This window comes from Astatotilapia calliptera, chromosome 9, assembly GCF_900246225.1.
Source record: "Astatotilapia calliptera chromosome 9, fAstCal1.2, whole genome shotgun sequence".
In the NCBI taxonomy this organism is placed as follows: Eukaryota; Metazoa; Chordata; class Actinopteri; order Cichliformes; family Cichlidae; genus Astatotilapia; species Astatotilapia calliptera.
Genome location: NC_039310.1, coordinates 16,811,007 through 16,827,715, shown reverse-complemented (window position 1 = coordinate 16,827,715; position 16,709 = coordinate 16,811,007). Strand labels below are relative to the sequence as shown.

The window sequence follows — 16,709 nt, the reverse complement described above, 5'->3', positions numbered from 1 at the left end:
TATCCCCCTTAGGATATCCAGAAAAGAGTAGTTAGCACATTGGTGGTTAGCAAATCTAGAATAAAAATCAAGTATTTCTTCAAATTTATAAAACAATAAAATAAAGTAGTTTCTGATGGTGATAATGATAATAATAAAGCCACACTTTCGCCTGTGTGCTCCCTCATGACAGAGTGACAAAGTGTGACTCATGAGGCAGAACAGCCTTGTTAGGAAGGTAAAAGGTTTCTGTCTGGCACTGACACGGCACATCAGTGCTGAGGTAACTGACGTGGCCTTCATTAGACACACACACACACAAATGGGCACAAACACACAAACACCATTCTTTCTTTTGAATTTTCAACATTTTCATTAAAAAGCTATTGAGCAAAGGACTGAGATTGCAGTTCATTTCACCGGATTAAAGTAAAATAAAAGTGACGGATGATTAAATAAACGGAACAGTAAACAAACCAGCCAGCAGAGCCTGAATTGAGTTTCACAAAGAAACCAGATGCGGGAAATCCAGTTTCTCAAAAGCTATAGCCATCAGGTCAAGCCAATCGCATGCCCTTTTTGGAAAACCAGAGATGGGTCAGAAGAAATATTACATGAAGGCACATATCTAATTATACTTTTCTGCTGTTAAAAAAAGGGAAGCAGTTAAAATGGGATGAAACCAGGAAGTGATTCAGAAAATGCTGAGTGATGGCTCATTGTCTGCCTTATCATCATGTATCAGAACACTGCAGTTATCATGGGAGCGATCCTCATTTTAAACCATGACTCACATTTGTGCATGTCTATCCCAAAGATGAAACCAAATAAAAATCGAAGCTTTTCATTGGGGGCTTTACTGGAAGCACAATACATCACTAATTCATTTTACTAACAAACAAAGGTTTTTGAAGGAGAATGTCAGCTGGAAAGCATCCAAATAAAACTGATTTTCCACATTCTTTTAGATAACCACATTAAAAATTTCATTTATTTCTCATTAAATGTCAGTAATATGTTTCTCCACTGCAAACTAAGTAATCAAGATTGGGATACAGCAATGAACTGATAGAAAGTAAGTCCAAAACTATTTGGATAATTCATTATTTCAGTTGTTTAGCAGCAAAAATGTTTTACAGTTAGGTCTTACAGTTAATCACTCAGTCATCCATCCATTCATTAGTAGAAGTCGAAGCAAAGACCCAAAGATCTTCCTCCAACTGACCACCTCCCCTCTTAGGTCTACAGGGGGACACCAACGCGCTCCCAAGTCAGAGATATAATCTCTCAAGTGTGCTGGCTCTGTCCTGAGGTCTCTTCCTGGCAGGACAGACCCCAAACACCTCACCTAGGAAGTGCGGTGCCACAAGGCCCAGTCATCCAACCGACAGGAGGGGTTTGGTGCTATGTGGACCGAGGTGGAGCTCTTTGCCGTCCGATCCTCAGTTATTAAACCTGACTTCAAGTGAAACCTCAAATGCCTCTGACATAATTTAAGAGAGTCTGCTTGATGGGTTTTCACAGGCATGAAACCAAACAGAAGTCATTTTATGTATTTTTTACTGCTGTGTCTAAAACTCAGCATTATTTCAGTATCAGGCTGCTATCACACCTTTCCCTCCTAACACAGCATAATTATCTCACTTTTTTTTTGCATAAGTCAAAGGAGTCGAAAATATTAACCAGAAACAGACGAACCAAATAACACACAAGAGCAGTCATTATGTTTAATTTGTATCCTTACTTCGGATCAGGTGGCCCATCTGATAGCGGTTTCATTGACAGCTTGCAGAGCGAGCGAAAGACAAGAAAGGCATCTTTCTGGAGGATGTGGGAGAATTTAGCACCTGGCGGCTGGCCCGGTGCTGCTCCTGATTCCTGCAGACAAACCAGAGAAACAAAAATACTTTTAAAAAATGCCCCTTTCACTCTTTATATCCTGTTGAGTGCTTAACATAAACTGTGTGTGATTATGAGCTTCCAAATCTATTAGATTTCTTTAACAGCAATCACTGAGGAGTGTAATCCTGCATAATTGGTCACATACAGCTGAATGGAAAAATTGTAAATACATAAGAATTGTAGAAAATAGCTATTTTAGCTTAATTTAAAAAAACAAAACAGGTATTCAAAGTGTGTGTGACATGTCTTTCATCATGCTTTTGATTCAAATAGGGTAACATAAAGGTTCACAGTCAAAGCTCTGATCATTTGCAGGTGATGTTAATTTGACATAAAGTAAGCAAGCTGCGTTTCCTGGTACCTGAGTGTCGTTGGATGAGACGGAGAGTCTGTCATCAGGCAGGGAGGGGGTGAAGCTGGCAGAAATAGGTGTGCCGGGGATGCCGTTGGCATGGACGTGCTCGCTGTCGCTACCCACAGTGCCCTCATCCTCCAGGGAGCTCTGGGTGCCCTCTGTTGCCGCTTCTGCAGGCTCTGACTCTGCTGGCTCCCCCTCGCCACCAGACTCCTTGGTGTCAGAGCACAGGTTTGCTGGGTCCAGGCAGTGGCCTGCAGGGTGGAGTTGAATCGACAGGGGTGATACACTAATCTGTAATATTTAAACACCTTAAAATGATCTACAAAAGGGACACAATTTGTTTTTTATGACGAGAAAAGCATTCTAGACTTAGTTTGACGACCTGACGAATTACAAAGAAAGAAGACAGCTCTGGAACATAACCGCCATCTTTCATCTGAGGTTAGCGAAGCAAAGAACTATTCTTCTGTGTGCTCAAAGAATTTTTTTAGGTTTTTAAGCTTTTACCCACAAAGAAAGAGCTCTTTGCTTTTCCCATACACCTCCACGAATGAGCCGCGGAAGTGTCGGGAGGAGAAATTATAAGATAACACTCTTCTAACTCGCTAAGTCTGGGGTAAGCTTTGCACAATGGCTGCAAATCTGCACAGGTTTTTGAGAATTTAAAGATCTCCTACTCCGACAGCAAACTGAAATCTACTTTCAGGAGTTGGCCTCAATAAAGAGCAGCTGGTTGCTGGTTTATTCTTCAGTCAGCCACTTTTTTCACGACGCAATTAGTCACTGCCTTTAAAAATAAAACACCGATTTAAGCAAACAACAAAGAAATCTTACCTCCTGCAACAGTATTGACCACCTCTTGCAGAATACTTTGGACTATTTCCTGGGCTTTCTCCTCATAGTTTGGGGTCTCCCTGTCCTCCTCCTCAGCTGCCTCTGCATGCTTCTGGGCTGCTGCACCTAAATAAAAACCATGTAAAGTCTGAGTGTACGCCTTGATACGTTGTACATGCAGTCCTGTGAAAAAGAAAGTTCTGTATAGAGTCTCGTGAAAAGCTAGAGGCTGGAAAAAATGGCTTTATTAGTCTTTCATGTTATTGTGGAAGAATTTTGGCCCACTCTTCTTAACAACATTGCTTCAGTTTCTGGAGGTTTGCAGGAATTTGTTTATGCACAGTTCTCTGAAGGTCTCACCATAGCATTTGAGTCAGGCTGAGGTCTGGACACCTTGATTCTTTTCTTCTTCTGTCATTTTGTTGTAGATTTGCTGCTGCACCCAAATTATAGCTTAGAGATCTTTTAAAACCGCGTGTGGAGTGCAGTAAAAGGGGCCAGCATGCAAAAAGTTACAATGTCACTAAAAAACATTTTTATTCTCCTCTTCAGATTCTACAGTAGTTCCCTCATTAAAGGAGCTTCTGCAACACTATCTGTAGTATCAAATATCTGCAACAGAAAACACTGGTTCTTGCAGTTTCTTTTTAATTATTACACCAAACTGCAAAGCATTTTAAGCACGAGGCTTTTACAGTTTGCATTCAAGGTGCTGTTTACTCTGGACAAGTTGATACAACTCAAACGACATGCCACGTGCTCTTGAACGTTACGCCGTGTGCCTGATATATTTAAAGCGACAGTTAAACAGCACTTAGCTGTGAGAGAGTTGATCGCTTTTAGTGGCCAAACATGGTGGCACAGGGAGAGATTAAACTTAAAAAACAAAAAAGCAAGATAATGGGTTCATAATCAGGGAAGAGATATTTTGTGATTGTCCGTGTCTACTGACAGAGAAAGAGAAAATGGAAAAAAAGGAAGAAACTCTGCGTGCAGCCTTACTTTCTGCCGCTGCAGTGGCTTGGTCTGCCTCGGTTTGTTCACTTTCAGCCACGCAGAACTCTGAACCGTTTTCTGGGTCTGGGTTCTCTCCCTTCTCCTCCTGCTCCCTCTGCTCCTCCTGCTCTTTGAGGGCAGACCTGCCGCTGCTCTCCGGGGCCGGTGTCGAGGGCGTCGATGGGGTGGACGGGGTGGTGATGCTGGGAGTCGGAGGGGTGAGGGGCCCGTTGGCCTCCCGTGTCGGACCCTTCGCCGGCGAATGAATGTGGGTCTGGTGCTGGGCGGAGTCTGGCTCGGTGTGCTGAGTGACTGGGGAGTGCTGCCTGTGCCGCTCTCTCTCCAGCTGTTTTGCTTCTTGCAGCTGTAAGCAGGGGTGGGGCCCACACACACACGCACACACAGACAAAACAAAACAGCAAAGCACACATAGACAGACAAAGCATGCAAAGAACAGCAAAAGCATCATAGAAGACAGACGCATGCAACACACAGACACACAGAGGACAAAAAAAAGCAAAGGTTAAGCATATAAACAAACTCATCAACAATTACAAGTCTGATCAGCCTGTCTAGATTCCCTGAAGACTCACTGAGCCACAACACTCCCAGATGTCAAAGCAGAGAACAAAAGATGACTACAGATTGTAGTTGTAGTATACAAAAAAAAAAGCAGTACAGTTTGCCAGCATACATCAGATGTGTGTTCATATGGAGATGCGTATGAAAATGCACGCACTGAGAAGAAAGACATGCCATTAAAAAAAACAGCAATCAGACAAACTTCGAGGAATCGGTTCATGCTGGCCCGTGTCAACGGGGTCTACTCTAACCCGCCGGTGCTGCAAAATATTTCTGGTGGAAAAACGGCTGTCCCGGCTGATGTGTCACAGCTGACATGTGCAACCGCTGCTTCTGACGGGGAGCTCCGCAAAGTGTTGCCATGCTTTAGCCGGGCAGGGCACAGACCAAAAGTGGGTCATAAATCATTTGCACATGCTCATAATCTATTAAAAAAACATTACATGTTTGTGAAAGTTGTGCTGATTGCCTCCTGGAAAAGGCTTCTGAGAAAACAAAGAGATATTTAAGAAAAAAAAAAACCAGTTTAACACTTCAGTGCTTGACAGCAAACACCGATCCGTACGAGGAAAAAAAAATAACTACGAGCAGCGGCAAGAACAAGAACCCAGCGGTGCATTTTGCCATCTGAGCGTGCGTGTGATGATTTGCCGACAATAAAGGTTAAAAGGCAAATGACAGACTCAAGAGTCAAAGAGGAGAGGCGCAGCAGCTTGAAGGGGGGGACGTGGGTCACAGATGAAAATACAAACAGTGTGACACATTTACCAAACAATGTGATCTTTCGAGCTACGGCGACTCTCTTTCGAATTCAGAGCTTTAATTAGAAGAACAAATGAGCCAAAATGAATTTGTTTCAATGAATTAGCCTGTCTGTATCCATTACTAGCCATAAGACACAATTACACTATCAGTATTATTACATTCAATCATTTGACTATTACAAAGCAAACCAAAAACTGACTCCTCTCATTAAACTCGTTGCGTCTTACTCTCAAATCAACACTCTCGATAATTAAACCAGACTGCTGATCTTGTCGCATTAAATGTAATCGAATAGATTCAGTGACACGGCATTGCGAATGAAACGATTAGTATTGAATACGAGTGACGGTAGCGGGACAGGACGAAGGCGCCTCGACTGGGAGGTTTGGGCGAAGACAAACTAAGCTCATTATTTAAATGCCACCTCAGTCGGATAGTGTGATAGCTGTGATCACAGCGTGCAGAATACTTCTACACACAGACACACAAAGTGGATCTCCCTGTGCAGCAGCAGCAGCACTGGGCAGGCAGCGACAGCACAACAATAGGCCTCTGCCTCAAAGTCTGCCTCGTCTACCGACTCCTGCCTCGCATTTCTCCGTCTGACTCGGTATCAATGGCTCATTGTTCTGAAAGCCCTCTCAAGAAGCAAAGCATAAGAAAACTCGTCAGGAATGAGACGGGCGCAGCTGACCTGCTTGTACAGCGTTTACCGCGCCCAGGTGTGACTGTAAACTAAAATGTTAACTGGTGCGGGAGGAAAGCGAGATGATTTGTGGGCAAGTCAACAGAAGCCACAGCAAGCATACGGTGGAAGAAGTGCACAGCATACCTGCTCCTGTGCGGTGCAGGAGCAAAAAGGAGGAGAGAACGGATGAGTGCATGGATGGATGAGTGAGGGAAGGAAAAAAAAAAAAAAAAAAGCTCTAATGCGCAAACACAGATGCACAGAGAAGAGTTTAGAAGAGGTCGGATCAGGCATGTCACGGCAGTCCTGCACGCTTTACCTGGCGGTCACGCTTTCTGGAGGCCAGAGACCAAGATAGCCTGTGATTTGTAAGCTATGTGTCCAAAAGGAAAGGAGGGAGGCAGGTGAGGAAGGGGGGAAAAAGTGTCATTCAAAAAGAAAAAGATGACATTAGAGCAAGCTTTTTTTGCCTTTTTTTCTGAAGGCAATAACTAAAATGTCCCTCTGGACACAAAGCAAACAACAGATTTTAATTAAATCTGGTGGCTCGAGTAAACCAGTCACAGAAAGCAAAGACATTATTTCCAATCCACTCTGACTCCAGATTTGACTGCAGCATAGATTTGTTTAGGCTAGCGCTATAATTTATTTAATACTCATATTAGCTTCACTGGCTTTTATGCATTAGTGACAGCATCAGTGATTCAGACAGCCGCTCCAAAGATGAGCTGTCCATGGTGTCTCTACATAAACAGAATTCTGTGCGATTCGGTGTTTACAGAGGCTTCGAACATACTGCTTGGTTCTCCATGCGTGCGAAGATAACGTTGAGCATCTGTGTGAGCGTGGCCTTGGCTGTGGTCTGATTGATGAGGTTCTTGCTGGCCAGGTAGATGTTGTAACAGGTGCGGACGGCCTGCAGAACAGTACCCTCGTGGATTTCTATATGCTGAGACGTCACCGCTGTCAAGAGAGCCTGAAAGGAAAGACCAAAAACTACCATTAACTGCTGACGCAGGACGAGAAAAAGCCGAGAATCGCAGCTGCGCAAAAAACCAAAAGCCAAACACTGATGCAGTCAAGAACAGCTGGACGTTTCAGCATTCGAAATCTTAAATGCAAACATCTCTCAAAAGTATAGGGCTGTGCGATATGACCAAAATCTCATATCCCGATATAAGACATTTATCGTCCTGACAACGATATAAAATCACAAAATCTTCTGTAAATTCTGTGAATCTCGGGCAGCTCGACTTGCGTAAAGTGTTTCCAGCTGGGCGTCGTGTACCTGGAGACGAATGTTTTAACCGATGCATGAAACTACACATTTTTAGGCAAAGGTTGTAACGGCCGCCGTTTTCTTTGTGAGTATTTATTACACGCCGTGCTGCGGGGAAAAGCCTGTTCTAACGTTTGAGTCTAAGGTTTATTTTTTAGCACCTGACGGCTCTTTTTTGCTTCTCATCCGTCAAAACTCTGCATACTCAATCACATGATTCAGTTTGTTTTGAAAAGTCTCAACAGGATCTTGAGCTTTATTGTGAAAGGTTTACGTGGAAAACAAACAAGCGGACAGCGGAGCCACGCGATGGTTTTACCATCGTTGTTGCTAACGACAACATGTAAAAACAGGCGCTTGTCCGTCTGTAGTGTGGTTATATTAAATATAAGAGAACGAGAGAACTTTAAGAAATTAATATAGCTACAGGTCACTACAGTAACCGTCAAAACGATGAAAAAATATTGCTGTAAACAGTTTATTTTGCAACACCACGAAACAAACGATAGCGTAATAGGAAACGATAGACGTTTGTATATCGTCATCCCATATATATCGTTATATTGAACAGCCCTACAAAAGTATGTCAGAAAATCTAGTTTACTGAACTTCTGATGCACAAACTTCAAATAAGCTCATAACCTCACAGCTACGAGGGAGGAATCCCCGCCCACAGACCTAAATAGGGTCACTCACAGGTGTAAAAAAGGGGAGCAGCCATGAAGCTAAGTAGAAGTCTTTAAAACCAAAGTCACTGTGGCTTTGTCCATTTTTATATAGTCTATCAGGAGAACAACACAATACACCACAAAGCAGGGACAGCAAGTTATTAACAATAAATATAAAACAGATTCACAACTAATATTAAAACTTAAATAGTTGCCACTATCACTGACTTTGTCAGGTAAGTCTCCGAGATAAAATGAAAAAGTAATCGTATTTACAATATAATTACAGATTGTTTTTCAAATGACATACATATTAATAAGGTAAAATAATATTGTATTATTCAACAGTCCAGCAGGATTATCTGCTGCAGCCACAAACAGCAAGTGTTATTAAAGATTGCTGCAGATCAAAGTCACATAAAGACACAGATGTGGTCTTTTAAGGAATGACTGTCGGCTAATTAAATTCTCTAAAGTGTGTATTGAGCGTGTCTGCGACAAGCTGCGATATGTCAGAAGAGGGGGACGGCAGCACACCTTAATAATCTGTAGCTGCACGCCCTCGTCAGTCTGAGGTCCTTGAAAACAAGCGCAGATGGTCTCGATGATCCTGTCGATGAGCTTCTTGCCCGGAGCCGTGCTGTCCGGGGCGCTGCCCGTCAGGTGGCCATACGCTATCAGCTTCTAAAAGTCACACGAACATGCAGACGTAAACACACATATGCAAAAACACAACTAAACGACCTGGTAGCATGGAATTAAAAGAACTTATTTTTCTTCAAAGACATCCAAAGATACAGTAAAGGCAGAGCCCAGCACACAGTTCGCTGCCATAAAGTAACACTCGTGCAAGCACTCGGGGGCCTGCGGTGTGACTTGTCCCGCCACTGACCTGTAAACAGTCGAGCGAGGTGATGACGATGCGGGGACATTTGGATTGACATGCCAGCTCAAACGGCAAGAAGTACTTGTCGGCTTCAATGAAGTTGGTCTTTGATTTGATTGGCGGTAAAGTGCTGGAACCTGATTTGCCATCTCCACCGGGTGGACTGGGGAGGGAAGGAAAATAAATACATTTTAAAAAAGAGGAAGAAAGGGACAGAGACTGTGAGATAAACACTGTGGCTCCGCGGTCCCGTCTGTCATCTGGAGTCACAAGAAAAGAAACGGGGCATAAAAATCAACATGACACACTAACACTTTTGTTGACATCCAAGCCTGAAACAAACACGAAAAAGCGCCGGGGATGGTGTGCTTCACTATAAAGAACAACCTCTGCTTGCTCCACAGCTGAAGCAGGACATCAAACAAGCTAAACCAAAGAAGACCCTGTGCTTTATCCTGTTCCTGAGGGGGAAAATGAATAGTAAGAACAGATTTTATTACACTGAATTTAATGTAGTGCCTGGGGTAGTAATCCCAGAGGTTTTGTAATTCAAGCTTTGCCATGGGTCCATGCTGATAAAGCATCTCCTCCTGCACGACTGGTAACTGCACAGCTATTTTTTCGGAATTTTTAAAAGACCGGAGACAGCCTTAAAATATAGACCATCGCTTTCAGCAGCCATGTCTTTACAGCATCCCTAAGCGCTACCACCACACCCAGACTGCACAAGCTGGAAGAGGAGAAGAACAGAGAAAGGGAGGGAGACGGCTAGCGGTGGAGGGGGCTGCATTGTTTATGTCTTGGCAACGGAAAAAGGACGAGTTCAGCTCTTTTTTAGAGGGACGACCACGCCGAGCATAGAAGGGCACAATCAGAGACAGAGAAAGAAGCGAGGACGGATCGCTTGTACAAGAAGAGAAGAGGGAAAAAAAGGATTCAGAGCCAGTTAAAAACGAAAGAGGCATCAAGCAGCATGAATTCACCAGGAAAATGAGAGTGCTCAGAGAAGAGCAGAAGAAGGGAGAACGCTTAGAGCGCTGGAAAGGAATATAATATAAGTTGTCTGAAAGCAGCCGAGGAAATGGGTATTAATTACCACAAATTAAAGATGATTGGACAGGGAAGGAGCTACAAATATCGAGCATAAAAATGGAAAACATGAACCCGTTTACCAGGCTTACAGTCTTCTTCAAAAACATTGTGGACAACAACATTAAAATGATTAAAAAGATCTTTGCTATGATTCAGCAAGAGCATCCACTCTGTCAGCTTATTACTGGTCTGACCCAGTCTCAATTTCTCTCTCAGCTATTATGTTGTGGATCTGCAGGGAGCTCGTCTCCGCTGGTTTATCCCTGAACTCCCTGCTTAATGTCACCTGGCCTGCTCAGCCCTTTATTATAAGCCCAATGTCAGGCTCAGGCTGCTTATAAAACATAAACACTATAAAACTGAGTTCTAGTCAGACAGCACAGCCAGCATATCCTGCAGCTATGTTATTACATGGAACTGAATACTGCATTCAATTAAATGCTGAAGTCAAAGGTTCATCTTTATCTTGGAAACAAGCGCTTAAAAATCCTTACTGGAGCCATGTTTCCTTACAAGCTCTCAATCAGGTCACATGTGCTTTCATTAGCAGCTGCACTTTGCTTTTAATTTCATAGCTTTCAAAGCTTATCTAATTTCCTGGCAAAGAAAACGAAAAGAATGCATAGAATTTATCTTATTGTGTACTACTTCAGGACTTCAGGGCTGCCGGTTGGTCAAATCTGTCACCTTTGGACAGAACCAGAGCGTTTCCTCCATCTTTATCCTGAGCTAATCTCTACAAAGATACATCAGCATTTAAATAAGCACAGTTCTCAGACGAGGGAGAGAAAATCGGGTGCTGGAAGCTTTCAGTCTGTTTGCATTACATGCTGTGTTGGCCGATCATACAGCAGGCTTTGGCCTGTATGCAGGTAAACAGTCTGTGTTTTGGCAAATGCAATCCCCATTTTGCTTTTCACACCGACTCCAAACCAGTGTCCATTTCCTGATGACAATTTAACTTTGAGCTTTTTAAAAAAATTTATTGACATTCTTAAAGAAAGACCTGTGCACAAAACAGGAAGTGGTAAAGCGTCAGAATGCTAGCTGTTGTTTCTAGATGCTACGCCATATGGACAAAAGTATTAGGACACACCTCGTTGCCACAGGTTTATAAGAAAAAAAAAAAAACCCAAGCAATTCGCCATGCAGTCTGCCTTCACAAGCACTTGTAAAAGAATGGGTCGCTCTAAAGAGTGTAGCACTGTAACAGGATGCTACTGTTGCAACAAGGCAGTTTGTGCAATTTCTTTCCGACTAGTTCAACTGCAAGTGGTATTGTTACAAAGTAGGGCTGCCACGATTAGTCGACTAGTCACGATTACGTCGACTATCAAAATCGTCGACGACTGATTTAATAGTCGACGCGTCGTTTGAAGCTTTGTAAGATCACAAAAGGCGCAGGAATAAGTAGTAGGATTTAAGAGTGTAATAACGGACTGAAACAGAAGATGGCAGCACTGCATGTACAAGGATGCCAGCTGCCGTTAAACCCCGAAGAAGAAGAAGCTTTGTCCCAGAATTCATAGCGCAGCCCAGCGCAGTTTACAACGATGGCGGCAGCTAGTTAGTTTTAATATTACTCTTATTATTCTTTCTGGGTCACAAATTAAACGTTTAACATATTTTCAGGCGAGAATGTAGCTGTGTAAACCTCAAATAACTGCTCAGTTATTCAAGACACCACATATTTTCAAAAGCGCTCCGACGTTTTCGGAGACGTCTGTTACCCACTAGCTCGATAGCGAGCCGGGGGCAAGGCTCACTGGAGCCCGTGAGAACACCGGACTCCCAGCAAATCGTTTTCAAACCCACTGCTGTCTTTCGCTACTCAGGTTAAACATGATATATAAGTCACTTAGATAACTTCAAAATGTTATTGTTTGGCTTTTTTTAGTATTTTATTTGTTCCTGAGTAAATCGGTTTGGCTGAGATTAAAGTTATAGTTTTTACACAGCTGAATAAACGTCAAGCAGACAGCTGATTATCAGAAGTGTGAGATGCTGGAGAATATACTCCGGTGTCCTGTTATATTTTAGATAGCAAGGAGTTTATTAACTTTCACCGAAACAATCTGCAAATTTCATTAAAATTTAATAAACTATCATCTTGTCTTTATTTTTAGTTAGCATATACCTTAAACACTTAAAGCTGTAAGCTAATGATAGTTATATAAGAGCAGATGCTGCTGGTGCAATAAGCTGTATGTTTTACGTCCAATGGATGCATGCTCTGATTAGTCGACTAATCGCAAAAATAATCGGTGACTAGTCGACTATCAAAATAATCCTTTGTGGCAGCCCTATTACAAACTGAAAGGCATTAGGAACACAGCAGCTCAAAGTTACAAAGCTGGGTCGCTGCGTGCTGAGACACATAAAAGTTGCCAACCCTTGCTGACTCTATACCGACAGAGCTCCAGTCCTCCTCTGACATTAACATCAGCACAAAAGCTGTGTACTGGGAGCTTCATAGCATGGGTTACCATGGCTGAGCAGCTGTAATTACAGTGTATGTTATCAAAGTATGGCAGACGGGTTTATTGGAAGACCAAAAGCTGGATCTAGTCTTGCAGATTAGTGCGTTATCGACGCTGTAATTTTTGGCAAGAATGCAATTTTAAAGACACTTACTTGAAACCAAGATACAGAACAAGTCCTGAGAATATTGGAAAGTTTCAATGTTTAGTGGTCCCAGAAAACTGAGAAAACCTAATTCATGTAAACTCATGTAAACTGTACCGAGTGCAGGTCACTTTGTAGAGCTTAAATGTTTGATCTTTCAGGCCTTTACGTGGTGTGGTAGTTAACTGATAAGAGCATTTTTTTAAGATTATGAAATGATTCTGGAATAATTTCCTAAAACACCATTAATGGTTTTCATACAACATGAGCTTTATGTGGCTGCTTTGTTTAAATATCACAGTGATTAGATTAGCCAGTAATGCTTAGTACCCGTTTCCTTAGCATATATTTAGCTATCGTAACAAGATTTGATTTTAAACAGTGATTTGAAATGTACTTAGTTAGACACTGCCCATGCCTACTATTGCAATTACATTACAGAATGAATGCACAGAGAAAACCTATTTAAACTGGGCTGCAGGCTCAACCAGGGTGTTTGTATTCATAAGTAGCAAAGCTAGAGTATTGCATCTATCCGAAAAGAGTTGTAAAGCACCTGAGGTGAAAACACAAGCAGCAATACTTCTGTGAGCCTGGTGCTGGCTGCACAGAATCCCTAACCTTAAAATTCAGATGAATTTTGAGTCACTGGTAAATCTAATTTGGAGAGAAGTGAGTGAAATAATAGGGAAGGATTGTGTGCGAAGGGGAAAATGATGAGGGACAGAAATGTAAGTGGGAAATAAAAATGAGCTGGCGTGAGGAAGAAAGGATGGGGAAGAGGCGAGGTGGCATTCATGCTACATTTCATTCCAAAGCCCATGATACTTCGAAGCCCATTCATGAGCACCCCACACATTCACACACACACACACACACACACACACACACACACACACACACAGGCATTAGGCAGAGCTTCATGAAGAAATCCATTAATGAGAAGGCAAGACACTGTTGGGAACAAGCCAGGCAGAGAGCCACAAACAAAAACACCAGAGACATGCACATGAACACCCACACACGCACACACACATACACAGTTTTAATCCCCTTTACGCGTCTGAACACAGGCAAAAGCAGCAGAAAGACTTGCAAGTGAGTCATGAATTTTACAGTGCCTGAACACGCAGGGAGTGACAAAACCCGTGAAATGACCTTTGCTGCCTTATTGTGTGACTCCATTCATCAACTGCTTACCTTAATTTTTCCGATTCTTCTTTGATTTCCTCTGAAAGACAGAAAAAAAAGTAACATGTTAAATAAGTCAAATATAGGAATCTGTGGACAGTATTTTACATATTTTTTAATATCTGAAAGCTCATATTATGCATGGCCAAAAGTTTCAAATGATCAGGTCAATTTATGCAGAAATAATCCCTCCAAACTGACATCTATGTGCAGCCACCAATTTCCTTCCCAGAGGAACTGTTGGCACCCTTCAATAAGGTTTTAGCTGGAGCCAAAGGAAAATTAATTAATTCTGGACAATAGATGTTTATGGTTTAGCAAATATTCATAAATGACAACAAAGTGTTTCAGTTTCACACCTCCCAAAGGCTGATTCAGAGTGAGGACCCCCCCCTGCCTCCAAGCTACAATGCAGCTGCACACATCCAACATATCTGCAATCTTAGTGCATCAACATAGTAAATTTTCAAACACATCTGCATTCAAAAGATCTAAGTTGATGCTTTAAGTTGATGCGGTCACTGAACAGCTTGTTGGGGTGGGGTTCCGCCTGAATGCGCTTGTTTCGTCATGGTGATGGTCTTGTTTGCGTCCCTAACGGCAACTAGAGAGGAGACTGGTTTGTGTATTGCCTCAGCTGCAGCACTCAGTCCCCAAAATGTAATCATTATTCAGTGTGCGCCGTGTCCGTGAGCCAGGCCAACATTTGTGTTTATTTCACAGATCTCCAGGCTTGAAAGCAGTTGTATGAACTTGCTGAGCACTGACACAGAAGAGCAGGAAAATAAGAGAGGCAGACACACAGAGGGAGGGATGAGAGAGAGAGATGGAGAAGCTGAGACAGAAATAGAGCTAGAGAGAGCGGAAGAGAGGCCAATTGGTACTAGACATTAAAGGGAGCCTTCAATGAGGAAGCTTTTAAAAAACACAGTGTCAATCGTCCTCACAGAATTGCACGAGCCTAGCGATGATTGGGAAAAACCCCAGTAATGAAATGACAGCTCAATTATTTCACTGCTGGAAGGCTAACGGGTCCTTTCAAAGAAATCCACTTGGTGAGAATATTTAGCTCTTAACACTGTGGAAGTAAATTAAAGCTGGTTTCAACCATGTTTGACTGTGCAACTCAGGAGAGGACGATTTTCCGAACTGTCTGATGCTAATTTATACATCCGTTTACATGCAGTCACAACCGGCCCACAGGACTTTTGTTCACATGGATTCAAATCTGACATAAGATCAAAGCCATGATCATCTTTTAACGTCTTTATTCTACAGCAGACAGAACAGGATCGTGACTGCTATGTCTAAATCATCTATTTAATAATTAATGAATAACAAGGCTGTGACAGTTTCCCCCATTCTCTTGATTCAGTTAAAAAGCATGATTGTAGAAGCTGAGCTGATACTAAGGCAGATATTTTCACTTATTAGCAACAGGACATCAGAGGATCTATCTCACCTTATGCCTAGCATCCATTTTTCAACATATATTTCTAGTATATGCTCTGAATATGAAACATGTAATCGGTAAACAAATGATATTTGACCTGAAATTGCGAGACAGAGATTAAGTATTAGTGTATGTTATCTGAATTGGTTACATAATTTCGAGGTTACATAGGAGTGGGAAATCATGTGTGCCTTCAGAGATAACGAATCATATTACAGTGATTATCATGATGTTGCTTAACAACAGACAGAAGACTGTAGATCAGCACATCTCTGAACAACATTTCTCTGCCACATATAAAACTGCACAGGAACGAGTCAAGAGACACAACAAAGAAACCCAAGAGTGCAAATCCATGGCCTCCATGCAGTCCCAAAGGATCCACTCCAGTATACCCAAGGAGGACCCGCACTATAGTGAGAAGGGGGTTTTAACATTGTGGCTGATTGAGCTATTCTTCCATACTTAGCCATCTTCACCTGGTTTGTTGTCACCCTGTGTGTGTTTGTGCAGGAGCTGTATGTAGCCCAACGCACAGTGTCAAAAAACAGGGTTCCTGCTGCTTTGTTTTAGATGCAAAAGTCTCAGATATTCTCAAACTGGTTTCTTGAGCATGAGCAATGAGTTCATTGTACTCCAATGCACTCCATAGCCACCAAATCTCAATCCAATAGAGGACCTCTGGGATGGGCTGGAACAGCAGATTCACATCATAGATGTGCAGCTGATAAATTTGCAACAACTGTGTGATGCTGTCATGTCGATATGGACCAAAATCTCTGAGGAATTCTTCCAGCACCCATGTTGAATCTGTGCCACAAAAGGATCAAGGCAGTTCTCAAGGCCAACATGGTACTAGCAAGGTGTGCCGAATTAGGTGTCGATTGCCGACCAATTGTTTAGGGCTGAAACAATTAGTCGGCATAATCGATGACGCCCATAAATAAAATTCTCAACGCGTCATATGTGCTTTTGTAACTGCATTACACTACAGGAAGCTATGGTGGCAGTATCGCCTATATCGCCTGCCAAGACTTTACAAGAACGAAGAAGAACTTAGTTCGCAAATGGCAAAACAGGAGGAGGGAAGAAAATGGAAAGCATTTCACAGAAAACAATAAAGTTTGTGCAACGCAGAGCTTTCCTTCCACGACAGCACTACTGCAGTGCACGAGCATTTGAGACGCTGGCACCCTGAAGCTGTAATATCAACTCTGAATGGGTCAGTTTTAGAGTTAGAGTTAAGTTAGTGTGTCGCATTGATACCTCGTTTAGTGAACACCATTTCAATTTTGACCAAACCTTGACCAATTAGCTCTTAAGAAATAGTCTCCAAAGTGAATAATCATTAACGTCCGATCTTTCAGATTTCTATCCCTTCAGTTTAACAGGAAAAAAGCAAACGTGATAG

General features: G+C 42.4%; 1 protein-coding gene across 2 annotated transcripts in view; it reads right to left on the bottom strand.

Annotated features, from left to right (window-relative positions):
- arfgef1 (ADP-ribosylation factor guanine nucleotide-exchange factor 1 (brefeldin A-inhibited)) overlaps nt 1-16,709 on the bottom strand; it is a 53,930-nt gene that overhangs the window by 23,895 nt on the left and 13,326 nt on the right. Inside the window, exons 3-11 of one of the 2 annotated variants that reach the window (XM_026179507.1) lie at nt 13,855-13,885; nt 8,944-9,100; nt 8,589-8,735; nt 6,901-7,080; nt 6,424-6,477; nt 4,076-4,433; nt 3,074-3,199; nt 2,243-2,490; nt 1,724-1,857 (exon numbers count right to left, since the gene is read on the bottom strand). In XM_026179507.1, coding sequence (XP_026035292.1) covers nt 1,724-1,857; nt 2,243-2,490; nt 3,074-3,199; nt 4,076-4,433; nt 6,424-6,477; nt 6,901-7,080; nt 8,589-8,735; nt 8,944-9,100; nt 13,855-13,885 — 1,435 coding nt within the window. The remainder of the gene's footprint in view (nt 1-1,723; nt 1,858-2,242; nt 2,491-3,073; nt 3,200-4,075; nt 4,434-6,423; nt 6,478-6,900; nt 7,081-8,588; nt 8,736-8,943; nt 9,101-13,854; nt 13,886-16,709) is intronic. The other variant, XM_026179508.1, reaches the window with a different exon arrangement.